Below are 27,456 nucleotides of genomic sequence, written 5' to 3'. Positions count from 1 at the left end.
CTGTTATTATTTATTACACCTGTTCATCAACTTTACAAAGTCTCGAAGCAAATTTTACAAAAATTCTAGGATGGCCCAGTAAATTCTGGGTGGTTGATGGGTATGAGTTGTCAGTTCAGCGCATTCATTGCCACACCTGCTTTGGTTGTGGGCTGCAGGGAGCATCCACAAACTGGGATTGGAAAACTGAGGGAGGGCAAGTCTCTTCCCTGTATTTTCCACCCGTGCTACATTACCACAGGTTGACACCTGCCCTTTCACCAGCACCAACAGCAGCTGCTGCGGAACCTGGCCTTAATGAGCTGACTTATTACATGGTTGTAGGGGTGTGATCCAGGAAAACAACAGAAAACTTAAAATGCAAAACTCCTGTGATGTTCTGGGTTTCCAGGCTTGCAAGTAGATTCCCTACCACACCCCCAATGTAAGTGCTAAACTCTGATTAGATTTCCAGAACAAAAAATGATAGGTAAGGCAACAAGGGGAAGACAATAGAAAACGTTGTCTGAATGCAGCCTTAGTCTTTTTTTACCCGTCCCCGTCCCCCCGAGAAGCTGGGAGGCCTGTACTTGTATCTGTATGGAGGGGTGAAGTACAAAACAGGAAAACCAAGAAGAAGAAAGATTAACTTCCTCTGTATATTTTTTGTTCAGAGCCCAGTAGAAGCACAGATCTCTCATTTTATAATTAACAGCAGTTGCAACCTATGGAGAGCCTATGGATGAGTTAAAAGTGAATTAGGTTGCAGATATTTCTAACTGTCAGAACATGTTTTCCCTTCACCTTATGACTTCAGCTAGAGTCAGATACCCCTACTATCCTTTCCCAAATGGAAGCACTCTACCTTTTATTTATTGCACATACGTCCCATATTTTTTTCTCCAAGGAGCCCAAGATGGCATACACAGTTCTCTCCCTCTCTCCTCATTTAATTCCCACAACAAACCCGTGAGGAAGCTTAATCTGAGAAGCAGTGACTGGTCCCATGTAACCTAGTGGGCTGCATGGCCAAATGAGGATTTGAACCCTGGTCTCCCAGGTCCTAGGCCAGCACTTTACCCAGTAAACCACACTAGCTTTTGCCAGTTGTTTGGCAGTTGAAATTACAGGAAAAGCTTTTTCTAACAAGATGTTGGCAAAAGCCGTACCTGTTCCCTTTCTGCTTACCACACACCTGCCAATTGCCCAGAGCCTCTGCCAAGGTCAGAACGCAAAGTCTCATCTTCTTCCAGCTGCTTTGATGCAACAACCTGAGTTCACCAAGTAATTTACTGCAGACCAGAGAAGAAACATTGAGGTTGCAAATCTGCATTTTTGTCGGAAGATGGCAGTAGAGCTCAAAGGAATGGAACCTGGCTGATCTGGGAGGGCTTTGGGAATTTTTCTGGAACTCCTTTAGAGGGCAGGAGGGGTTAAGAAGCTTGTCTTCTGTTTATAGCTATCTTTCTTGACAACAAAGTACAGCTTTCCTACAGGCAGTGACAGGGAAATGGTATCATTGATTCTCTGTGTGTCCTTGTGGCTAGGATTCTATTTAGGATGCAAATTGCCAATAGCATTCCTAATGCAGAGCCATAGTTTAAAAAGAATGTCGGTTTTTAAATAATTCAGATAGAAAAGGCACTGAATAAAGTGCTGAATCTCCTTAAGAGCCAAAATTTCATGCATTGTTAATAGCAAGGCTCTCTCCAAAATTATTTTCAACTTCGCTAAATATACACACAGAATTTTTACACTCTGGAACCACTAATGGAAACAGAATTTACTATTAGGTTTATCAAGTAAGTCTGCTTCTCCATAACATCTGAATCAGGAGAGGCTATGAAAGCTCTAGATCACTGCATGCAGTGATGGACTGGACAGGGGCCAATAAACGACTTGAATCTTAGGATACCAGACTCAGAGTAGGAGGTTCCCATGTCCAGGAAATGCAACCCCTCTGAAGGAGCAAGTGCTTAACTTGGTGGTATTGCCTGATATGTCTCTAGAAGCCTAGGCGTCTGGTTTGCAACCATTTCTGAGCAGAGATAACTTGACCATTGTCTGGATTGAGGCTGGATTACTGTAATGCACTCTATCGTGGGGCTGCCCTTGGGCCTGCTTCAGAAGCTCCAGCTGCTGCAGAATGTAGTAGCCAGAATGCTGACGGGGGCAATTGTGTAATAACAGGCAGCACTACTGTTAAATAAATGTTTTCACAAGTTAGCTGATTTCTAATTTTAACTTTCTAATGGTTTTCATTGCTTGGTTTTATGTACACCATTCAATATGTTGTGAACCACTGATGTTTTCTTTACGAATTAGAGGTATATAAGTATTTTTTAAAAAATTAAAAACAAATCACTGAAAAGTAGGCTGGAGGACACCAATGCTGCCCTATTGATCGTTGAAGTGGAAAGCAGACTAGGTGGCCTGGAAAAAGCATGGAATGGTGGCTGCATTCTTCTATGGGGTAGAACTAGTGTTATGAACTAAGGACGATGGCAGGCAGGCAGGCAGGCAGGCAGTATTGACAGAAACAATAAAACAAGTCTACAAACAGGCAGTAGAGAGCCCAACCTCATGATGCAAAGTGGTGTAGTGCTACATAAGCAGGGCTGGGGAATGAATGTTTTAAGAGAAGATTGGCAAGTTGCAACTAGTGAGCGGCAGCAACACTACCAACATACAAAATAGTGTGCAAAATTTAAAAGTTGGTTCCTAAATGCGTATTTGGACTAAAGCCAGGTCCTTGATCTGAAAACATTGAGCGCTGCTATACAGCATGTACATCCAGCCTTTGAGACATCCTGCTACTTATGGAGAAATATGAACTGCACTCTGCATTATTCTACATGAATGGAAATGGAATTGAGGCAGGGGCTGATATTTGAAATGACGATGACAGAACTGGCAGTAAGCATTTGAAGGCAGGTGCCAGTATGAACTATGAACAAGCAATCATGTTAAGAATGTAGAACATCAAATCCTCCATTCAGAGCCCTCAGGAAATCCTGATGATTTGGTTTAAAAAAACCAACAACAATCCAATGTTCTTGCCGTTGCGGTAAATCACTTCAAAAAAATTGCAGGCACGGTTGTTACAAAACCCAGGTCTAAATTCTTACTCGGCCACCGAGCAGACAATATGACTTTAGATACATTTTCTTTCCCTGCATCACAAAGCTAACTCTGGGAGCACTTGAAAGGTCTGTCTGGCGTACGTCTTTCTGGAGAGACAATGGAGCACGCCTTTGCAGCTGAAATCAAATGTTTGGAAGGTTGCTGAAGGTTGTAGAGACTGATATGGGGGACACATGTTTTGTTGCAGCTGCGGCAGATGCAGGCATCCGGCGCTCCTCCCAGTGGTCATTTCTCCTTTGGTCACTGCTATGGATGCTCAGCTCGACACTGCAGGAGTCTGCAGGAGATTCCCCCACAATGGTGTTGATGTTGGCAGACTTCATGTCATGTTTGCAGACACACAAATACAACAAATTCACAAAAGCTGGTAGGGCTGGGTAAAACAAGCACGTGTTCCAATGTGGGTCAAAATCAGATGTTCGGTCATTGGGTTTGTGAAGATGGATAGACAGTGGTGCACCCAGATATAGTGCTGAGACACAATGATTTGGAGGTCAGGATCAAGAGCAAAAACCTCTTGAAAGCGGCTGCTAGTTGGTTCCTTAAGAGTTGTATGCTTTTAGGATCCACCCCATTTTTGTGATTGTACTTTGTTTTAAAACAGTTTGTAATGTTGTATTCTAGATTATTTTAACATACTATTACTAATTCTTTACTGGAGTAACAACCCCCGAATGTGGATGCTAGAATTAGCCCTAATGGGAGAGGCACTTGCAGAGCAAAGCATTAAACACTCTCCCAAAACCCAGAGGGAAGATCTGTAATCCAGATTCAACTATAATTAGTTTTCTTCTCGTTGTATTTTAATTATTTTATATTGAAAACTACATTGAAAGACAGCCATGGGCAAGTAAGCTGGTTGTAAATTTTTGAACACTACAATATTTCTGGGCATATGAGAATTGCCATCTGTAGCCACTGGGGTTTCAGGGGAGAGAGTCTGTTTTAATTCTAGGAAATCAAGATAATGACACAAGTTCTTCCTGATTTGTGAGGCTATTTTTAGATAAAAATGAGGCTGGTGTGCTCTGAGCCTTTTCATGAAGCCTCCCATGATCCCTCCACTGAAATTTGGGCATATGCTATGCCTGTGTGAGGTGCCACCACTGGCACTTGTCAGAAGAATTAAATCTAAAACATGTTTACAGCTCTGCTCTAGTCATCAGGTTCCCTTGAGCTTCATGGCTAGATGGAGTTCTCCTTCCTCTCTTGCTTTGTGAAATATTTAATTTCTTTTTTTGTTTTATGTGCGTACTTCTGCTTGCAGGTGCAGGCAAGAGAAAAAAATATCACCACATCCAGATGTTCTGAAACACCCATCGCATACACAATTCAGATTAAGGAGAAAAATTGCATCAGATAAAAGCTGTATTTCAGATGCTGTTTTCTGCTGAGTAGTTAATAAACCTATCATGTTTCACTGACAATAAGGCTCTTGGACTTAATTTTCAGAAGTCCAGAAATGTTTTTACACAACCTTAGGCTGCACTCATTTGTTATCGATTTTGCCACTATGTTTCACCCAAAGTGAAGGTGGCCCAATTACATCGACCTCCCTTTTGAATTCTGAAAAGTAGAGAAAGACACATCTTTATCTAGAGATATTACAGTTTCAGGCATTGGTACAGCTACCACGTACTGAGCTGTCGCTGCTCATTACTGAATTAGTTGGACCTCAGGGAGCTTGGCTGAGAGTCTGTCTCATGCTCAGAGACTGATGCTGCTTTTAAACAAAGAAAAATATGCACATATGCCACATAGTTCAAATATTTGAAATTATGTTCTGGCCTGCCAGCAGCAGTTACATTACTGATCTCTCTAATCTCATATTATTAAGCACAAGTTCTCCACGACGTTTCCACCTAGGAGGGGGAATGAGCAGTGCAGGGCACACGGCCGCAGCCCCTACACCCGAATCAAAACGGAGCATAATCCACTGGGACACCTCCCTGCACAAACTTCCATGATACAAATCCCACTAATTCCAGTTAGAGAACATTCCAGGGGATAGTGCCACATAGGCTGGTCCTCTTAAGTCTTCCGCTCTACCACCCGCCTATGCCCAAAGACCCACTGTGCCAGAGTTGGCTGCCACACTTTGCCTCCCAAAAATGTTGCCTCTGCATACTCCCAATTCCATGCATGGCTCTTCTCAAGCAGCTGGATGATGGGGAGAGCCATGATGGGCACAGATTTGTAGCCTGCCAAGAAAAATATATTGTGTGGTATGTAGGGACTTATGTTGTGTGGTATGTAGGGAAATAACACCCCCAGGCCAGAGTTTCAGTGGACCTGACAGGTCGGCTATTTTCAGGAAAAGAAGCCAAAGTGGATGCACAGGCAACGACCGATTTAGGAGCGGCCAAATGACGCATAATCGCAAACATGCCTAACCTAGAAGCAGCCCCAAAACATCATATAGATGTCACAAGAAGGGGCAGAACAGGCTTGTGTGCTCTGTTGATGCATGTGGGTATCCAGAATGTATCCCCCGCACAAAATGAGGATTGCCTGTGGTTGGCTGTTGTGACTCCCACAGACCCTATCCCACAAAATTTCTCCTCCAAGTGCAAAGGGAAGGTTGACAGAATCATGTAGCTTAGAGCAGGAAACTGGTCCAAGCCTCCAAGAGCTCAAAACATGGTGTAACCTAGTTCTTCAGTGGCTGAAACTCCCCACTTTGCTAATACAGTATGGTCATGGCCAAGCTGGTTCAATATATGGCAACTCTTGGCCCAAACAACAAGTTGGAGGGGGAAAGCAGAGAGCATGCAGGAGTTTTCAGTGCTTAAAAAAATGGTGCCTCTAGTGGACTCACCCCTGGGAGAAAGGACTATGAGAAATCTCTCTCCCACCTGCTGTGTGAGATGACACAGCTCCACATGCTTCTCTCTACCACTTAAACTGGTGGAACTTACAGGCAACTGTAGCATAGGCAGGAGAAGGACCCATGAGAAGAGAGGGATTGCATCCACTCAGAAAACCCCACACCTGCCATAAGCGCATAAAACTGAACACTGTTCCTATGATACATTCACATTTCGTTGCAGTCCGGGGTGTAGTTTAAGGTCTTTTAATTATTTAAACATGGTTTTCCTTCAGTAATTCTGGGTAGGAGATGCAAAACAGTTTAATAATAGCCTGGGGGTAATAAAAGAAATGTGAGCAAAACACAAGCTAGCAAAGTGATTAATAAAAACACACACATGAACAACAAAATAATTCATCATATTTTCTTGCAAATATTTAATCCAAAATATGTACATCAGTGTCCTAACAGAAGTTCAAAACATTTATGTTCATTGAAAACAATTCTCAACAAGTTCAAAATCACTTTCTGAAAAGGTTCATATAGAGCACTTAATTCAGTTTAATACTTAAAAGGCAAGCTACTCTAAATGATGTCACACACATTCCTTAACCTAACTATGTATAAAAATGATTTTCATGCCATCCCCACCCCCACCCCTTTGCTTGTTTTACATAAATTTCAACTAAGAATGTATCAATGCCTCTCAGGTCCTATTCTTTTTGTAACAGTTTACACATTTCCATATTAGTTTTTAAACTCTTCCCACCCACCTTATGTTTTGGGGGCCTGCTGCCAATTAACAAAAATAAAAATAAAATGAAGACACGGAGGCCACCACATGCCCTATTTCAAACAAGTGAAGTGTCAGGTTTCTGCACACCTTGCACACTGGGAAACTCACAACTATATTTACTTTTTTAATAATAATTCCACTTTCACTGAAAGTTTAAGGTAAGCATATTATCGTGTAAGATCACATCAGTCCTGAGGTGCCAGACCTTCACACAGTTTCCTTCCTAGCATGACTTGATGGGACAGGAACGCAACATCAAACCCAAGCGACGGTGGATCAAATGCCCTTTATAGAGAAACACCGGTACCCCAAGTACTACAAAGACTGTGGCCCCTATCGGGATCTTACTTTGAATCAAATAAATAACATGTCTCCCTCTTGGCTTCACGGGTTGGGTCACTGCAGGCAATGGTTCTGGCTTCTGACAGCTCTTTCATATCAGAGGGTCTAATATTTCATTTGTCACTGCTGAGCTTCGGCAGTATTACATAGTCCATGGTTCTGTTTCCCCACTTTCTTTCCCAATTGGCACCTGTAAGAGTATACACAGCAATTGGTTCAAAGTCATGCAAATATTCTGCTTCAGCTTGCTTCATCACTCTCTTCTGCCTGGCTTACTGGTGACTCCACACGGCTAGCAGGGCTGCTCTCTCCGGAATCAGCAGAATCCTCGAGTTCAGAACCTGGCTCAGCCTTCTTTGTTGAAGGTGGAACGCCACCTTTCTGGAGAATCTCTGTAGCTTCATATTCAAGGACCTCTGATGGTGTCAGAGGTTCCAGATGAACACTGCCTTGCTCACTCGCATCAGAATTCACAGATTCAGGTTCACTTCTCCTCAGAAACTGTTCAAAACTGACATCTTCTTCATCAGATGCCAATTTTGAGTGGTCAGAATTTATGTCTTCTAGCTCAGCTTCATCCAAATCAGCCACCTTTGTCTCGGCAGCAGAGACTGAATCCTTTGAACTTTGGAAAGAGTTGGTTTTATTATCTGAAGCTTTCGGGGATTTTCCTTCTTCTATCTGATCACCGTTACCCAAATCATCAGATTCTGTCCTTTCACAAGAGGTCTCAGTTGAACTGGCTTGGGATCCTGAACAGGAGTCTTTCACAGCTGATACAGAAGTACTTTCTTCATGCTCATCAGTTTGATTTTCAAGACGGTCCTTTGAAGCATCTTCTGCAGAGCCTTTTGAACAGACATGGAGTTCTAAAACGGAGGATTCTTCTCCAGCTGATGGACTTTCTTTACACTTGGCAGCTAAACCTTCATCGCTTTGATTTGCAGGAGTCTCTGCATCTTCATCTTCCATAGGATCTATGGGATCATTTGACCAGTCTGAGAGTCCTGAACCAGAGAGGTTTCCTAGAACCAAAGTCGATGTACTTTCTTCACACTCAGCTGCTGAAGAACATTCACTGTCATGATTTGCAAGACTGCCTTCTGTGTCTTTGCTCACAGGGTCTATGGAGTCATTTGAGGAGGCTGCAAATCCTGACTTGGAGTTTTCCAGAACTGAAGGCAATAGATTTTCTTTAACTTCTTGATTTGCAAGAACTGAAGGCAATGGATTTTCCTCAACATCTTGATTTGCAAGGTTACCTGTCTCTCCTTGTCCTGAACCGTCTTTTAAGCAGGCTTGAAACCCTGAATCAGAAATGTTTTCTAGACATGGAGATTTCTCTTCTTTGTATTTGGCCACTAAAGGAGCTTCATCTCCTTGATTTGCAAGGTCAGTTGCAGGGTCCCCTTCTTCTGTAGAGCCTTTTGAACAAGTATGATGTTCTGAAATGGAGGAGTCTTCCATGGGTGACACAGGCATATTTTCTACACAAGCAGCAACTAGAAGACCTTTATCAGTTTGATTTGCAATGGCACCTGTGTCCTCTTCTTTTGCAGGATCATTTGAGCTGGCTGAGTCAAGTCCTGAACCACAGGAGTTTTCTAGAACCAAAGGCAGTGTGCTTTCTTCACACCCTGCAGCTAGAGGACCTTCATCTCCTTGATTTGCAAGGTCAACTGCAAGGTCCCCTTCTTCTGTAGTGCCTTTTGAACAACTATTATGTTCTGAAATGGAGGAGTCTTCCATGGGTGACACAGGCATATTTTCTACACAAGCAGCAGCTAGAAGACCTTTATCAGTTTGATTTGCAATGGCACCTGTGTCCTCTTCTTTTGCAGGATCATTTGAGCTGGCTGAGTCAAGTCCTGAACCAGAGGAGTTTTCTGGAACCAAAGGCAGTGTGCTTTCTTCACACCCTGCAGCTAGAGGACCTTCATCTCCTTGATTTGCAAGGTCAACCGCAAGGTCCCCTTCTTCTGTAGTGCCTTTTGAACAACTATTATGTTCTGAAATGGAGGAGTCTTCCATGGGTGACACAGGCATATTTTCTACACAAGCAGCAGGTGGAGGACCCTCATCACCTTGATTTACAAAGCTCTCTATGTCTGTTTTTTCTGCAGGGTTTATTGGGTTATTTGAGCTTTCTAAAACCGGAGATGTTGGATTTTCTTCACACTCAGCAGCTAAAGAACCTTCTTCAACACCTTGATTTGCAAGGTCATCTGAGTTCCCTTCTCCCAAAGAATCTTTTGAGCATGTTTGGAACACTGGGCCAGTAGTGTTTTCTGGACATGGAGGTATCTTTTCTTTGAACTCAGCTGCAAAAGGGCTTCCATCCCTTTGATTTCCAAGGCCCTCTGTCTCTCCCCCATCTACAGAGCCTGTGAAGTCATTTGAGCTGACCTGAAGCTCTGAACCAAGGCTGTTTTCTAGAACAGGCAGTTTATTTTCTTCACACTCAACTTCTAAAGCAGCTTCATCGCTTTGATTTTCCAGACGGTCCTTATCTGTTTCTTCTGTAATGTGTTTTATTTCTGGGCTGAAAAAAGCAAATCCAACAGTTTAGTACTTTAAGAAAACATACTGCTTATATTTTAGTAGTGCCTTTAAAAAAAAAAAACAACCCTCGAAATTAAATAATTCCTCCCTTACTATAAAGCAGTAAGAGCTCAAACCTTGGGATAAATCCACCCCACTTTGTCCATTATTGTGCATTAAGACATAGAAAAGAAAGTGAAGGAGGGGAAGAGATGGACTTTAAAACTTCTTTCTTTTTCTTTCTCTCTCTCTAAAATATGCTCAGGCCCCAACCTTAAAAACAAGTTACAAGGTGAGAGACATCAGCTCAACCAAGAGCCAACTCAACCCTCTGAGTGCTGATCCTTATGTAGACAAAAAGGCACCATCATTGAACAAGCATGAGGGAGTCCAAGCATAGGGGGACGATGACAACGACAACAACACAAAACAACTAAATTAGGACTGATCATGCCGAGAAGGCATGGAATGTTTTTCTTTCTTTTCTCTTCATTTCTGGCAGGAGGCAGGATAGAGAAGGGAAAGAATAAACCAGGAGAAAGTAGATTACCCTGAAAAAGGACATGACTTTCTGGAACCATGAAGAAGAGCAGCATCATAAACTGCAAAAGGTTGTTGCAAGTTCCCACTTGGGATACTTAATTTGGAGATCAGTTTGGAACTGCAATATATTGGATTCACTTTACCTTGTGAGAAGACAGAGTGCTTATATTTACCTTGCAGAGATGGATGTTTCTTCTTGCTCTTTTTGATCTTCAGGTGCACTGAGCCTTGGAATTTTCTGAAATATACACAATATTATTTTTACAGTGCAATGCAGTGAATTTTAGGTATTGCTAAGGAGAAATGAGGGTTTCCAAAAGACAATCTGGGCTCCCAATGAAGAGTGACCTTCAGTGAATATCTAACAAGATTGCATGCGCGAATCTAGGAGGAAACCCCTGTAGAACAACTGGGATCCCAGAAGCTCTTGTAATTATGAGTCTAGAGCTGCAGTAAATGAGAAGATGAAGAAGGAAGCAGTGGAGACATGCACAGATAACTGGCGATCACACAGGCCCAAAATCTGTGGCAAGGACAGAATCAGAAAGAGAACCATTTTATTTCTGGCTGGGAGGGGAGAGAAGGAATTGTAGCAAAAGAGGAAAGGGGGACATGGCCTCTCAGGAGTTGGGCTTAGCAGATGGAGGCATGCCATGCATCCTCCTGCAGGTTAGGGAACACCAAGGTATTACCAGACCTGCTTGCAAAATATCACTTAGCCCTGTAGATTTAAGGAACCCCAGCAGTGCAAGTTCTTCAGATTTCCTTCACTCAGCAGAGCCAGTCACACCCTAAGCCTTCCAATGATAAAAGCACATTGCTAGCCCACCTTGCTCACCTGCTTCCATCCTACGTATGCCTTCTATTTGAGATATCTTAGTTTAAAAGAGAGCTTTCTGCAGAGTGTGAATGTGCTGTGGCAACTTCTGCTCCCCACTCCCCACCCACATGGCCAGGGCCCATCTGGGATATGGGCATTCTTTTTTCCACTCCAAAGTCACTATGCATGCCAAATAGTTAAAGCATTAATATCACACTACATACACACAGGAAAGTAGCAGTTGCCCTGTTGAAAGTTGGCTTAATAGACCACTAAATATTTTTTAGTTATGAAACCTACCATTCTGAAAATCTAAATTCAGGTTTGAACAATGAATATATACACACTGGAGATTATTATGCTGCAGATAAATAAAAATAAAGCTACACACACAAACACACACACACTTCTAAATACACTCTAGGAGCATGCCAGTTCAAAAGGTTGAGAACACAAATGTACACTACCTGGGATGTTTCTTCACTTCCACTGTTCACTGATGCATCACTAACCAGGCTAAAGAACGAAACAACATCTGTTATTCTCAGACAGCATATTATCATCAACGTTAAAGTCCAGGAAATTAATACTAACACATATTTAAAATTTTCAACTATTCTGAAAATCTCCACTGTGAGTCACTGGTTTCCTCCTTCCCTAATGAAACAATAACTCAAGGAGCAGTATGGCTGTTTTACTCCTTGCATGTTCCGTCTACAACCTTCTGCATGCAGGTTGTGGAACTACCTGAAAAGAGAGGCCAGCTTGGCCCCACCTCTCTACTCTTCACCAGCTTGTGTTTGTTAGGAATTTGGTGTGCCAACTTCAAAAAGGTTTAGCAGATAACTCTGCAGCATAATGCATTTTCATCTGTGATGCTTTTCTCAGTTTAATAGTCTATTGTTGGTCAAATTTTTATTATTTTTTCTTTTGAGTTACCATGAGTGCTGCTATTGGAATAGAAGGATAAGGTATGAATTGCTCAAATTAAGTAAATTAATTTCAAATTAAGAGGAAATTCCACTCCCCTCTGCTGTTTTTCCCATTCAGCTTTGGGGCTGAACAAAATCTGACGGGAGCAGCCAGGCTTGTTTAATCCCACCCAATTATATAGAAATGGGACCAACATGTGAGCAACCAGCATGGCAGCTCCTGTTCACACCTAGATTATACTCAGCTTCTTGGGCAAGGCCTGCATTTCTTTTGCCTCTGCATTCTATAAAGCACTAATGCCCAGCAACTGCACTTTCTGAACTGCAAGGTTGCTGCCATTCCTAAACCAAATTGTTAGCAAAATGCATACCTAAAAGTTCACAGATTTGCTGTTCTGTGGCAAGAATGGGTTCCCATTTCCCTGCCTATTTTTAACTGAGATATTCATGGAAAAGGTCTTCCAGCCATAACTCTGCATTTTTGTACCACAATGAAGGGTTTTTCTGTAGTATTTGCTAATAAATATAGACCTCAATCTATCACTTAAAGGGTAGATTATTCTGCAAATATTTCCCCAGGGCATACTTCATTAGTTATACATTATTTAAATGTATTGACTTCTAAACCACAATAAACAAGCAACTTATCACATCACCATGATTGATTTTTATATTTTATGCTAGAACTCTACTGCAGAAAGAGCAAGAAGTGCACCTCTCCTATAAAACCTTGTAGACTCATGATTTTTAACATACAATTTAACCTTTCAAAGGCTTTTGTTTAAAGAAATTTCTGGTGGTTGTATCTTCTTTGTTGATGTGGCACTGAAGTGAATTTTAATCTGCTGAAGTATGGAACTGCACCTCTTACACCTGTGTAGAAATGTTATTAATCATGAATTAAATGATTAATGACCCAACTAAGGCTGCAGCAACATATAAGGTACTTGGCATACTAAGGAGCTGCATGTGTTTAATTATGAGGGTGAGAGCCAGTGCTAACAGGCTGACAACTCATTCCATTTTTTGTAACTTTAAAAGGATGTATGTCATTAGCAACCATTTGACAATTATCAAAAGACTCCTCATAGGATTGGCCTTAAAAGCATATATTTAAAAGTACATCTAACTTCTTGTAATGTCTTACTGATGACTTTAAAATACTACATAGAACCAGCATTACATGTTAAAAATATCTGCAGAACATGCAAATTATATTGTGAAACATTGTATATTATAAAACATGTTTATTACGTAGTGCAGGGAAAACAACCCACCATGTGCAAAACATGTTATGTCAAAGCCATATGGAAGGGGAGGGAACTTTTACAATCAATACTGTTACTGAAAGTGACCAGAGAAAAGAGACTTCCTTTTCTTGCATTGCTATATATCAGCTTTGTGGGGAACCCGAATGCAACTGATACTCAGAAAGGAGAAAGAGGCTTTTATCTGTGCCAGCAGCTGGTCCAGAGATGCAGCATACAGAAAATATTGTTTTATTTACATTGAAGGTTGATAATTTGTTACTGTGGTTGAAAAAAAAGTATGATAAACTGTCTTATGTTAAAACTTGTCTGACATAGCAAAAATAAAATTTAAAAAATCTGTATATGGGAGACACTAAACATATTTAATTTGACCAACTAAATAAGAATACAAGCTGCTGCAACAATGGTAAATTTCACATCCCTCAAACAGGTTAGAACTACAGGAAATAGGTGGGAACTCATTTTTTAACAGGGTGTAACAGAAGGCATTTGAACAACCAGCAACAGGCCCAGGCTAGGCTCAACAACAGCAAACTACTTCTTCATACAAAGCACAATATGCTTTCGGAACTCACTATCACAAGATAGGAAGGTGGCTAACAGTTTCGCTCAGATGGTTTTAAAGGTGGATTTAGACAAATCATGAAGAAGAGCTTTATCAACTGTTACGATTGCTGGCAGAAACACCAGATTCGGAGACGGTGTACCCAGAATGCCAATTGTGGATGGTGGGGGCAGCAGCAGCAGCAGAGAAGGGCTGCTGCCTTCGTGTCCCTGCTTTGAGAGGCCCTTTGGGGCATCAGGTTTGGCCACTCTGGGAAAGAGGAGGCTGAATTAGAGGGGCCCCCTTTGGCCGGATGCAGCACACAGGAACTCCACCGGCTTGGGTGGCTGCTTCCTCACTGATAAGGATGCATCAGAACACTACAATTTATTAGACAAAGCACTGTAATTAGACTTGGGTTGTGATTCCAAAAGAAGGCACTTCAGGGATGCTAAGCAGAGATTTAACACCCCTCCCCCCGAACAACTCTCTATCATACACACACTCAAACACATATGCTTTCAATATGGCTTAACACACAGTACTGGGGGCTACTATTCGTAAAACATAAACCTCAAGTCCCCCAAAACACTTGAAGCAAGTTGCGTGGGGTTTTTTATCCTGGCCTTTGTGTATGTAATAAAGCTTAATAAAAATAATTAAAAGGGAATTTGCATTTTTTATCTGGAGTACAACCAAACTTGCTTCTGTATCATAGAAAAGGTATCTACTCTTTGTTTCTATGCTGGAAGATCATCAACACAACCACCCAACTGACAAACAAGCTAATCTCAGAAACTTACCGAGAAAGGTTGTCAGCAACCAGATAGTCCGAGGGAACTGGAATTAAAGAGAAGATCAGTAGTGTTAAAAACCAACAAAAAGACAACAGGCTAACATCTGGGTTATGTCAGAGGTACATGAGCCACATACCATTTTCGATAATCACTTGACAAGTATGAGTAAGGTTTTCGTTCAAGTGCGTAGCCATATTATCCAAGCCGGAAGCATCAGTCAGGAACTCACAATTAAGACAAACAAGAGTAACACCCCTAGGAGAAAAAGGAAGAAGTAACCCTGAGTGCAAGGGAGGCAAAAGGTTACAAAAAGCTTATTCTGACCATGCCATGTGAAGTCAACTATGCACTGGACTAATATATACATATAACTCATTACATACTAGCTGGTACACATGTTCGTTCCAAGAATTTCTCATGAGCATTGCATGTATGAATAATATTATTGGAAAGAACAAGACTATAGAAGGAAAGGTTGTACTTTTTTCGGTAAGCAAAGTTATCAATGCCCGCCCTTCCCTGGATGATTTTCCTTATAACTTCTAGATATGTGAAATTGCTGATATGTGGAAAAATGGATTCAAAACAACAAATTATTATGATGAGCAAAATTTAACAAACAAAAGAATCAGTATCACATCTCAGAACATCGGAAAAATCAAGAATTTTGGCTTGGATATTAGTTTAGGGTTGTCTCATTTTATGAAGAAAGCTTTGCATTCTGAAAACAAAGCTTTATATAAGAAATAAAAGTTAGATGGAATCCAGATAACATACACACATCTTAAATCCAATTCAACAGTAACTGAAATTGCAATCTAAAATACACTTGGGGAGAAAGCCTCATTAGACACAGCGGGACTTATCCAAGGACTGTGATGCATGTTGCAAAAAATGTACACCTTAAAAAAGAAAAAGGAGATGGTTACCTCAGATCTTCTGAATGAGTCTTATAAATCCAAAATCGTTTACTTTGTCGAGCACTGTGAAAACTACAAGATAATAAAATAGCTGAAATGGACTTCCTAAAGAAATGTCCCGTCCCCCCATATCATATAATACAACATTATACAATAAGACTGCAATCTAAGGTATAAAAATAAGCAGATGTCTAGTCATTCCTGAGCCCAAAGATTCTGCTGCATGACTGGGAGATACTTCTACTAGTGAAGGAGGGTGTGCCACTGATTTCAGCCACTATCCAGACACCTCTGTTAAGAACCAGAGATTCCTCCAGAGCAACTTTTGAGAGGAGAGCAGAAGCAGTGGTTCCAGGGTGGGTTTACAAAAAGCTAAAATATAACAAATTGTAGCATGTTAAAATGGCAATACAGTGGTGCCTCGCAAGACGAAATTAATTCGTTCTGCAAGTTTTTTCGTCTTGCGAAGCACGGTTTCCCATAGGAATGCATTAAAAATCAATTAATGCGTTCCTATGGAAACCGCCTTCAGACCAGGTCTGGGACAGTCTGTCCCCCGACCTCTTCTGAAGGCTGGGGGGGGGGGACAAGGGCTTTTCTTCCCACCCCCAGCATTTAAAAAAACCCCGGGACAGCATTTTAAAATGCTGGTGGGCGGCAACGAAGGCTTCGCTGCCGCCCGCCAGCATTTAAAAATCGCCCCGGGACAGCGGAGGACTTCTCCGTTGTCCCGGGGCGATTTAAAAGCCCCCGGGAAGGCAGGCAGGGGGGACAAAGACTTTTGCCCCCCGCCAGCCTTCAGAAGAGGTCCTGGACCTCTTTTGAAGGCAGGCAGAGGGGAGCAAAGACCTCTTCTGAAGGCAGGCGGGGGGCAAAAGTCTTTGCTCCCCCCTGCCTGCCTTCCCGGGAGAGCGGACGGCTTTTGAAGGCAGGCGGAAGTCCAGGACCTCTTCTGAAGGCGGGCGGGGGGCGAAAGTCTTTGCTCCCCTCCGCCTGCCTTCAAAAGCCGTCCGCTCTCCCGGGAAGGCAGGCAGGGGGGAGCAAAGACTTTCGCCCCCCGCCCGCCTTCAGAAGAGGTCCAGGCGGAGGGGACCAAAATGGGCACGAGGAACAGGAGCTTTTTCAGTTGTGGCATCAATGCTTCAGAATGCTCTCCCTAGGAAGGCCTTCCAGAACCAGGTGAGAACCTGATTCTTTGAAGAGATCTCTGGGGAAGGCTACACCAACTGAGGGTTTTTTTTTACTTCTGATGAGCTGGATTTTCTTCACTGCTTTTCTGACTACTGATTTTACCACAGAATTTTATTGTGCTGCTCTGGTATTGCTTTGATTATTTTTCTATTTTTACACTGTAATCTGCTTTGAGTTACTTAGTGGAAGAAAGCAGCCTAGCATTTTTTTTAAAAAAAAACCAGCATAAAATGCTAATTTATAAATCATGGAAGAGGGGACGCTAAGGCCATGCAGAGCCCCAATCTTCCATTAATGCAGCTGTGGCATTGCAGTATAGCACTGGCTGAGAGACAGTATGCTCCTTGCCTGCCTCTTCTCTCCCTGAGCCTCAGCTTTAACCATACTGAACGCTAACCAGGCTTCCAACCACCAACAAGCAGGTTTCAAATATTTTTAAGGGGGAAACCTACCCAGGAGTAATCCTGGTTAGGGTCAGTGCCCACAAAAGGGGAGGCTGTGTTAGGGTTGCGCTGAGGCACAGACTTGCTGCAATATAAAAAAGACCAGAAATCTACCAGGACAGAAACAAACTACAGACATCATTTAACAACTTGAAGCTGAAGATTTCCTACCTCATCATGTGATTCACGTAGGCTTTACTGCAGCTAGTGCTGTATCTGCATAAACTGCAGCGAACGTAGGCTGGAAAGTGGCTGGCGAATGTCCTTATATCAGAATAACACTCAATGCACTTCTGAATATTCGGGCATCTAATAGGAACCAATGTCAGAATTAGTATGCAGTATTAAGAAAAAAGTTAAGTTCCCATTTCAAATCATTATTTCCAGAAAAGCTTGCTTCGTTAATATCACTGGCCTGGAGAAAAAGAATCTGGCTTTTGAATTCTGCTTTATAATGTCGCCCCATCTTTAGAAAGAGGCTTTCCAGAGGACCTTCCAGGGTGGGAGTCAATGTGGCACAAGGGGAAGAAGTGGGAAGGGCAGCTGGGAAGCTCCAAGGAGGCACATGGCATTCTGAAAATAGCCTTCTTTACTTCAAGGCCTTATGGATACTGGGCAAACAGGTTTGCAATGCTTAACCAACTGAAAGCAGTGGAAAAGGTTTGAAAATGTGTACACAGGTTGCAACTGTCAATGGTTCTTCATATGAACATCTTCCTCTCTCTTGCTTTTATCAGCGATGGGGCAGAGGCACCCTCCACTTGGCTCCAGCTCAGGCACATGCCCGAGACTGTTTTTACTGTAAATGTCTTTTATCTGCAGAGTTTTTACTGCTACTGTAGCTGAGACTCAATACAAGACTCTGATCAGACCCCACTTGGAATCCTGTGTCCAGTTCTGGACACAATTTATGAAGGATACTGACACGCTGGAACGCGTGTAGATAAGAATGGCCAAGGTGATCAAGGGTCTGGAAACCTAGTCTTATGAGGAATGGCCGAGGGAGTTGGGTAAGTTTAGCCTGGATAACAGGAGGCTGGGAGGAGATATGATAACCATCTTCAAATATCTAAAGGACCGTTACATGGAAGATGAAGCAAGCTTGTTTTCTGCTGCTCCAAAGGGTTGGATGCAAATCAATGGCTGCAAAATTTACAAGAAAGGAAATTCTAACTAAACATCAAGAAGCACTTTCTGATGGTAAGAGCTGTTTGACAGTGGAACAAAGAGATTGTGATTCCTTGCAGGGGGTTGGACTAGATGACACTTGGAACTCAACAACTCTGATTCTATCTCACTGCATCTCTGCATGCCAGTAATGTCTCCCTACAGAGGCACATGCTCTTGGGCAAAGAGTCTCTCTTGTGCACACACTTCTATAGCCATGGTTATTTAGTCAGTCACAGCAAAAGAAAGGAGCAGAGTGCGGAAGCTTTGGGAATTTAAAGAAACCAGTGCCAGTCCCTGTCTTAGGCTGGCTCAGTTAAGCCTACTGTGTATCCTAGAAGGTCCACATTAAGCTATCTGCTGTCACTAAGTGTTTGAAAGCAGATAGCTCTTAAGTTTAAAAACCTACACGATTTAAGAAAAAATATGCTGATGTTACTTGTACAGTCCTTAAGCTGATCTATTGAAAGAAATTCCTACTTAAACTACTGCCTCTAAAGGTCCTATTTGGTGACCCTTATACTAGGGAACTGATCCAAGTGACACTTGCATCGCCAACCCTCTAACGATCAGAACATACCCACCCACTGAACAAGGCCCAAACACTTGGCCATTCCAGTCAAAATTAATCTTGTTACCATTCTATTGATTCAGAAGAACTCAAGTTCTATTTCCTTTTTTATTCCAATCAGTTAACATTCAAAACTACACTCTGGAAAGCTACCAGAAGACTTACCTTAGATTATTTAATGCTGTATTTGCAATTTTATTGTTTCTTTTGCTGTTGCCGCCACTGCTACTGCTGCTGCTGCTGCTACTACTGTTATTGTGGGTGGTCCCCAGACCTTGCTTTTTCTGTACGCTCAGTGGCTTCAATTTTGGCTTTACTTTATTTGCATTCGTTTTGTTCTGAGTTGTTTTAGCATTTGTCACTTTAGCTGCACTGGTGGACAAGTGTAAAGTAGACGCACTTGGGATGACAGGAGATGCAGTTGCTGATCCAGGCTGAAGAGATCCAGCAGAAGCTCTGATGGTAACCTAGAAACATGAGACCCAGTTAACTTTCTCCTAAATGAATGGCAATCATTTATCTTGCTTAAAAGACTTGCAAGAAGAGTGCATGGATGGCACAAGGCTGAGCAGTTCTGAGCAAGCTGCACTGCAGGGGGCTGGAATAAATGACCCTTGGTGTATCTGCCAATGCTACAATTCTGTTATTGTAACCCTCAGACTACTTTGTCAGAGGCAATGGCTAGCAGTATGCCCACCATGAGATCAGTGTCCATCCAATCACAGCTAGAGCCTGTGCTGCAATACACAGGAAAGCAATGACGAACACACACATGCCTATGTGCAAACTCCCCTCCCACCTATTCATATAAAGCACACAAACACAGCAAGGGGAAATCCATTAAAGGGTCCATGATGGCTGAAACTATCTGTTTTGCATAGTGTATGTCCAAATTTATTTGTAGCTGGTCACCCACCTAAGGTCAGGTCAGGCGACCCAAGCAGGACTGAACTTCTGCAAATCCAGGAGAACAGAGCAGATGCCACCACAAAGAAGACCCCTGTCTGCAGCGGATTTAAATCTGAGTCCCAGGAAGGTTTTAAATGTTGTTAAAAGGTGCCTAGAGTTGAACCCTTTTGCAAGTCTCTAGAGAGCCTTAGTGATTTTCAAGTCCCCTCCCCACAAAAAAACCCAGCAGCAGTGGGGAACACACATGAACACACACCACTCTCTCCTGCCATTTCCCTGTAGCCATTTTTCAGAATAAACATTACATGATGCTTTAAGCTTACTTTGGTTCCTGGAGGCAATCCTTCTAACTGAGCAGGTTTTTTAAATGTCCGATGATGCTGAGATTTGTGATCCATTTTTTCTTTGCATGTCAAGAACTGGAGTCTACACTTGGTACAGCGATGTACTCCCTTTTTCTTTTTTTAAAAAAGAAAAATATATTTAAGCCAAAACATACTGATGAAATGGATAATAGAAGCTTAGTATTCCAGGAGGTTTCAAAAACATAAACAGTGCAAAAGTGATGAGCAGTGGCTGCAAGCAATAAAGGAGTAACTGTATTCAGTATCAACAAAATCCTGTACTAAGTTATTGATAGAAAATAATCACAAACAATTCACATTAATTACACATCATCACATAAGGTTGTATCGAATGTGATGTTAAGTACACTTGTTCCACTAGTGAAATGTTTGCACCAAGGGAACCTTGCTGCCCCAAAGAAGGCACCAAGTTACCAGCAATGCGCTGCATAGTGAGTTTCTACTAGCACAACTGTTGCACTGGATTCCCGTTAGGCAAGATTAAAACTCACAATCACACTAGCAGACACAGAATGTTGGATACAGCATATAGTTTCCAGCTCCTTAAACCAAACCTTTGCAAAAAAACAGTATGGGTTAAGGCACCATCCATTCCTACTATCAAACACTTCTTCCAAGTTCCGTCTGCCACCATCTCACCTTGGAAACATTTTTTTTAAAAAGAAAAAACCCTTTGCATTAGCCATATTCAACTTTAAATTGACATCTGGAGCTTTGTGAACGTAGCTGAACTTTTCTCAAGTATGCTAATGGTCAGCAAATGTTCATTGTGGATAAGGCTCTAAGCTCTATTGTTATCATAGCTTATAGAAGACCCGGGCTTTTGGGGGGAGGGGATTAACAATTTATTAGCTACTGGTTGCTTCTGCAGAGACATCTTACATCCCTCTTGCCTAGTGCTTATACTCCAAAGATAATCAAGTATTTTTACCTGGTGTCTCAGGAAATGATGCATATATGGTGCCCCAAGTTTAATAACTTTGAGGCAAAATGGGCACAGCAGGCTCTTTGTATTTTCATGAACAGCTCGAAAGTGTTTTTCCACATCTGAAAATGCTGATGATCTGTAATTGCACACCTAGAATGGAAAAAGAGATGGACTGCCTTGAAGCAACATTCTTTAGAAACAAGTCTTTGACAAACAGCCATACACAAGGGGGAGGATGCTCTGAGGTACCTGGCAGACGTAGGGCATCTCCCCAGGCTTGTGGTTGTCCTTCATGTGCTGCAAAAGAACTTGCTCGGTTTCAAAAGATAGTTCACATATTTTACATAGAGCTAGAAAAGAGCAGAAACAAGAGGTGAACTTTTTTTTCTTAATTGGAACCACGGGGGGAGGACAAAGTAGATGGTGCCTATTAATCCAAGGACAGCTCTCAAGTCTTTTGGCAGCCTAATTTTTAAATCATGCTGTGGCAAAAATATTTGCCTATTACTTTGCTCCTAATGAAAAGTAGAAATGCTTTTAAGCTGCAAAAGTCAAATATTTCTAACCATAATATCCCATATCTCTTTGGACTGCTGCATGCCCATGCCCCAACTAGGGCAGAGTCCATGTGCCCCCACCATGACAAAATAGCATGGCTGCCATCTAGACCAGGAGTCGTCAACCTGGTCCCTACCGCCCACTAGTGGGCGTTTCAGGATTCTAGGTGGGCGGTAGGGAGTTCTACAGCACAAGTTGAATCCTCCTCCCATTGAGCACTGGTGGGTGGTAAGGAAATTTTTACCTTCAAGAAAGATGCATTAGTGGGTGGTAGGTATAAAAAGGTTGACTACCCCTGATCTAGACCGATGGCTGCTGTACAAGACACAGCATTTGAGAAACTTACTCGATGACTCATGAGGGGTATGGCTGCTTTCAATGTGGCACTGGAGTTGGAAAGGTGTTGGAAACTGACGGTAGCAGTGCTGACAGGTGGTGTGACTTTCCCAACTCTCACTATTCTGTTTCTCCAGCTCCAAGTGATGCTTCATGTGGTTCATAAACCTGGGAGCGACACAAAGAACAGCTCAATAGACCACACTTTAAAAAAAACACCACAACATTAATGAATAAACTAGACAGGTGCTAAAGACACTGCCATAAACACATATTTAGCATATTATGTTTTTTAAAATGCCCTTTAATGGACTGCAGTGCCTTCCTCTGTGCAAGCTCCTCAAACACGTGGAAGGAAATAGAGGGAAACAGAAAAAACAGCAACCTAAAATACGCTGCTATCACTATTTATCATTTCAAGCAGATTAGTGCAAGTGGGATCTCAAAGATTATAAATGAAAAATAGGGCAGCTTCTCCCGAGAAACACTGTCACTCCCCCATTCCCAGGGATTACATTTCTCTCTTATGAAAGGACTCCCAAAGATGAACTCTCAATCTCTAGTACGATCTTGAGACTGTTCTGAGTGTAGCAATAGGAAAACACCATTTTGTGAAAGAATGTAAAATCAGCTTTGCACAAAAAAACAAAAACAAAGGGGAAAAACACTACCTATAGATGTCTTACAGTGACACTGTGAGCTACACACTAGCCAAACCTGGGCCCAAAGTTTTTATCCCACATACATTTTTCAGGATATAAAAATACCTGATATTGCTTTTGAGAAGCTTCATGCAGCTGGCACACTTGAAGGTCGTATGTGTCTTCTGCTCCTGACGCACCTGCTGGACGTTACCCTCATGTTTGCCATAATAAAAGTCATTAACTAACATGATCAGTTTTCCTTTTTCACTTTCAGCCATTTTAGTTGATGTCCCTGAACTGTCTGTTTGGGTTATTCCCAGAAAGGTATGTGCCATATCTGGACAGCAATACTGAAAGAGAAGCAAGTTAAAGAACAACTAAACCATTTTCTCTTTAAAAGAAAATAACTGAAGTATAGCCTAGAACCTAACAAAAATATGTTTGTAAACCTTCCCCTCCCAACCCGAATACCTGATATTTTGAGCCCAGGTAAGTTGCATGTATGTAAGTGGGGCCAGAAGTTTTAACACATTTGTAGAAAAGCGAGGGCCACAGATTTCAGATAACTTTTAAGGAAACACACCTAGAATTATGACGGTTTTGTAACTTGAGATCAAGGGTACTTAATTCCACCCAAATGTGATTAGCATAAATACTGATGGAGTCCCCAATTCCATAAACCATCTGTTATAAAAATGCATCTTTAGCTTACTATGCATTACATAACAGTGGCACTAGCTTTGACTTCTATGGGATGTACATATAAGGAAGCAATGCAAAGAATCAAAAGCAACAAGAGAGAAAATTTAAGATCTCTTCATAATATATTTATAACGAAGCTGGAATGGTTTCAAGGGAAGGGGCTACTAAATAACAGGTCCAAGCTGTACAGAATTCTGCACATTTATATAATAAATCACAGGCTTCTTTTTAACTCTGTACTGAGAGGGCTAATACTAGTCAGCTTAATTTAATATGTATTTTCTCTATGAGTTACAATATCCTTAATAACATACATAGAAACAAACACAGCAAACAGAAAATGCTGTAGCTGAACATTCTGCCATTTAAAGTGCTCTTCACACAGGGAAAACCACAAGCAGCCATAAAAATTAATATGCAAAACGAAGTTATTTTTTAAAAGCAAAAAATCATGATTCTCACAAAGGGCAATGGTTGGCCTCTGGGAGAACAGAGTTCTTGGCTAGATGGGCCTTTGGCACGACTCAGCAGCCAGGCCCTTCTTCCATTCTTATTTATCATCTTGACAGCTATGCATGAAATTTGCTTTTGAAAGCGGATAATGTTCAAAGCATCACAGAACAGCAACTAGCCAGAACCATTACATGCTTAAGTATAATTAACTCTGAAGTTCTATCATCTTTAAAATGTATTAATACTCAATGCCACATCTATGATTTCATTTTGTTCCCCTTCCTCTGCCAAAACACGTCCTTACCTTTATGTGATTTTTTAATGGCTCCAAAAGATTGAAATGAATATTACACTTTGGACATGCTTGTGGAAAAGGTGCTCCATGTTTAACATTGCTCGAAGCAATACCTGTAAAAAGGAAAGGTACACCCTATGACTTAATTATCACTTCTGAAGAGACACTTTCTTCAAATTTACAAATTTATGGTGTACCGCTTGAGTAACTATGACAAATATACAGAGTTCACCAACAAAAGCAGATAAGTAAGATATATAACCAGTAACATTATAATTTGTTCTTAAAAAAAAAAAAAAGCCTCGTCTCTTTGTGTGCATATTCCTCAAAAGGCAACACATAAGTCATTTGATAGCTTGCCTGTAACAAGCAAAACATTTCCCCAAGTGGCACAAGAACTGTAGTTTGGTAAACGGAAAGAATCTTTTCTGTTGCAGGCTGTCAATGTGTTATCACTAATTAATGTAGATATGCAAAAGTAAACTAATTACTTTTTGGACTTATATTTATGCTTGACCTGCTACATCAAGAGCTCTTAGGTCGAACACAGCAATGCTTACATCCATGGGCCTTCTGAAAGGGTGATAATTTTGAGAGAATAATTGCATTCTACATGCTATCAAAATCAGTTGCTATGTTCCAAGACTCTTAAATTTGTAAGTATTTTTACACTTTATATTCTCTGGGTGCCTTGCAAAAATAAATCAATTAAAATATAAATACAAAAACTAGAAATTACTAAAAGGCACAAAATCATAAAAACGGTATAAAACAGATTGACAGGATTAAAGTGCAATCTTTAAAGCTTGGTAAGATGGGTAGATACCAAGCAACTCCTTGTAAAGAGAAGGATTCACAAAGAGAGGTTTAACATGGGCCAGGCGAGGGGGCAATTGCCCCAGCACACATATTTCAGAGAGGTGCTTCCAGTTCCCCCCGAGACAGGTTCCCTCATTAATGCAAACCCCGCAAGTGTCCCTTGTCCCTCTCCTTACTCTCTGCCTGGACCAGCAAAGAGGTTCCTACTGCTCAGTTCTGCAAGGGTTAATAGCAGCAAAAGAGCTGTCATTCCTAGAGCTGAAGGGAAGGCTGCAAGCGAATGAGGAGCTTGTTTTCTGTCTTGCTTCCCCTGTGCTTCCTCGCAAAGTCGTGGAGGCAGGTAATTGGGGGGCGGGGATATGCCAGATCAAGGGGCAGAATCAGAGCAGGGTGCTGGGAGAAAGTGAGGCAAATGGGTGGCAGTAACTTCCCACCCTGAGCAAATAAAAGGCAACGGTTGGGGAAGCAGGTGGTGGGAGCGACGCTGCTTTCCTGCATTGAATGGCTTCTGGTCTCACTCTCTTCTGTTCAAACAAACCTGAGTGAACAACACTCAGTTTCCCCCGAAGCTTAATAAATATATAAATGCAGGAGAAGTCCTTCACTAACCTGCTAAAACTAATGGTACAGTTCTGACTATCTTCAATTGAAAACCATTTCTGAAACAGCAAGCCTGTGTTTGTTTGCTTTTTTTAAAAAAAGAAACCTAACCATAGCAAATCCTTATGTATAAATCTGTGCGGAGAAAGAAAAGCGCTATGCTGCATGGCTAGCAGTCAAAACTTTGTCACTTCCCTTCCTCTTCCCTACCACCCCATCTCTCTTTCTGCTCTGCAGCTTGGTGGAATACTGGCATTTGCTCAGTACCATGTTTGTCTATTTCCAGCATGGCCTAAATTTAAAATGTTTCAATCTAAGCCCTGATGTTTCACCCTTAGTTTAATTAAAAATCACACTGCATTGTGCACCTTCAAACAACACTCTAATACAAGCATATTTCTCTCATTGTTTTTCTGTACTCTGGATGTGAATGCAAGGTAAGAATATTAGGGACACAGCCAACATTTGCGGGGGGGGGGGTGTATTCTAGGCAAAATTGCCACCTTATACCTGGAGTTCCCAATGTGGCACCATGTCAATCTCATACAGCTCCTTGGTGCATGTCCAGGCCCTTTGCCCTCCCATTTTTAATGATTTTTTAAGAGTTGCTTTTTCAGCTGAGGATGGTGCTGAAGTGACTGCAAAGTGACATACAGACCACCAGCAACACCCTCCCACAAAGAAGTTTTGAAAGTAGCTTATTTTAATGCTCCCATCTGTGTTTCAGGGAGTGGTCACCGAGAGCTGCTTACCGCTGGGTCCTCACAGGTTCTGTTCACAAGAGCTCAGGGTGTGCACCCTTTGGCGTACACCTCCACCCCAGCTGCCCAGTCCACCAAGGGGGTGCAACACTTGTCCTGCCCTGGGTGCTAGAAACCCATGCTACGCCACTGGATCCCCAGTTGGGGTGCCCTCTCTGTGGAAACCTCCCACCTTTGCCTGGGGCAAGGGAGTGGTACCTGCCTGTCTCTGGCTTCCTAGCTCCAATGCCCCAGGTTTCTACACCTACATTACATGTTCTCTCATTGTTCTAAAAAGTTATTCTTACATTTTTAAACAGTCACTCTTTGCACCAAAAATTGTGGAATTCTTCTTGGACTGGGAAAGTTGCCGCACCAATGCACTGAGTAATGACACTAAATTTTTCCTGTAAAGACCATTTGTTCTGTTTTTTAAAAAAACATTTCTGATATATCTCTTCATGAAAATGCTGTAACAGCTGGGACAATAAGACGCTTCCCTACCTTTCTGAAGCAATGATGTGTCATTTGGAGATATAATTGAAGGTGAATCACTTCCAGAAACTGCCTCATCAGCCTTGGCCTTTTTTGGATTAATACTGTGAGCTTCAGAAGTGGAAGGACGCTTGGACAGGCCTACAAATAGTTTTGAAAATTAAGTAAGTCTTAATCTAATATACTATTGCTAAAACCAACCCAAGCAAGCCTTGACTTGTTTTCTTCTCCAATACTCTGATTCCAGCTGCTTCAAGCTGCAGAGTCCTTCAAGGTATGGTAGAATTAGGAGGATCACTGCCTTTGTGGAGGAGTAAAAGTCCTCTAACCTTGACTAACATCTTAAAGCAGGAAATCAGCACCCCAGAAATGAATACAATTGTCAACAAAAATGGCACAACCCATAAAACTGTATTTTGCAAGGTCACTGTGAGCAGAGTTATCAAGTCATAACAACTGTGCAAAATGTTATTTGTTTGAATTAATTAAATTTGATTGTTTTATTAGCTTTAGGACAAACATGCCATTCAGCATCAGTAGATGTATCAAGAGTTTATTCAAGACAGAAGCACGTAATTTGGTAAACTGTTATTTTTACTGAGCAGGCACTAGCAGATGATTTAAAAGATCACAATGCAAAGCAAGAGAACAAGGAAAGGAGGAAACAAGGCTTCAAGAACATTGATCCAAAGCTTTTTAGGAATTTAAAAGTGAAAACCAGCATCTTGAATCATAACCAGTTAACGTGCTAGTTCACTGACATGTGCTCCATCCACTACCCCACTGTGAGACAGCCTGCTAC

General features: G+C 41.8%; 1 protein-coding gene across 3 annotated transcripts in view; it reads right to left on the bottom strand.

The window, feature by feature from the left end:
• Window positions 1–6,354: 6,354 nt before the first annotated feature.
• The window catches only part of ZNF280D (zinc finger protein 280D), a gene marked incomplete at its 5' end in the record, with an annotated part of 28,828 nt that continues 7,726 nt past the window's right edge, over window positions 6,355–27,456 (bottom strand). For 2 of the 3 annotated variants that reach the window (XM_083712413.1, XM_083712414.1), the window contains 15 exons: window positions 6,355–9,612; window positions 10,328–10,392; window positions 11,442–11,490; window positions 14,525–14,561; window positions 14,655–14,773; window positions 15,448–15,510; window positions 17,244–17,381; window positions 18,976–19,277; window positions 20,043–20,177; window positions 21,016–21,162; window positions 21,262–21,362; window positions 21,917–22,074; window positions 22,674–22,900; window positions 24,010–24,113; window positions 26,664–26,795. In XM_083712413.1, the coding sequence (XP_083568539.1) occupies window positions 7,311–9,612; window positions 10,328–10,392; window positions 11,442–11,490; window positions 14,525–14,561; window positions 14,655–14,773; window positions 15,448–15,510; window positions 17,244–17,381; window positions 18,976–19,277; window positions 20,043–20,177; window positions 21,016–21,162; window positions 21,262–21,362; window positions 21,917–22,074; window positions 22,674–22,900; window positions 24,010–24,113; window positions 26,664–26,795 (4,079 nt within the window). In that variant the 3' untranslated portion in view covers window positions 6,355–7,310. Of the gene's footprint in view, window positions 9,613–10,327; window positions 10,393–11,441; window positions 11,491–14,524; window positions 14,562–14,654; window positions 14,774–15,447; window positions 15,511–17,243; window positions 17,382–18,975; window positions 19,278–20,042; window positions 20,178–21,015; window positions 21,163–21,261; window positions 21,363–21,916; window positions 22,075–22,673; window positions 22,901–24,009; window positions 24,114–26,663; window positions 27,453–27,456 lie in introns of all 3 variants that reach the window. The other variant, XM_083712415.1, reaches the window with a different exon arrangement.

Source organism: Podarcis gaigeae (genome assembly GCF_964106915.1).
Source record: "Podarcis gaigeae genome assembly, chromosome: 14".
Taxonomy (NCBI): Eukaryota; Metazoa; Chordata; class Lepidosauria; order Squamata; family Lacertidae; genus Podarcis; species Podarcis gaigeae.
This window is presented reverse-complemented; position numbering and strand designations above follow the sequence as displayed.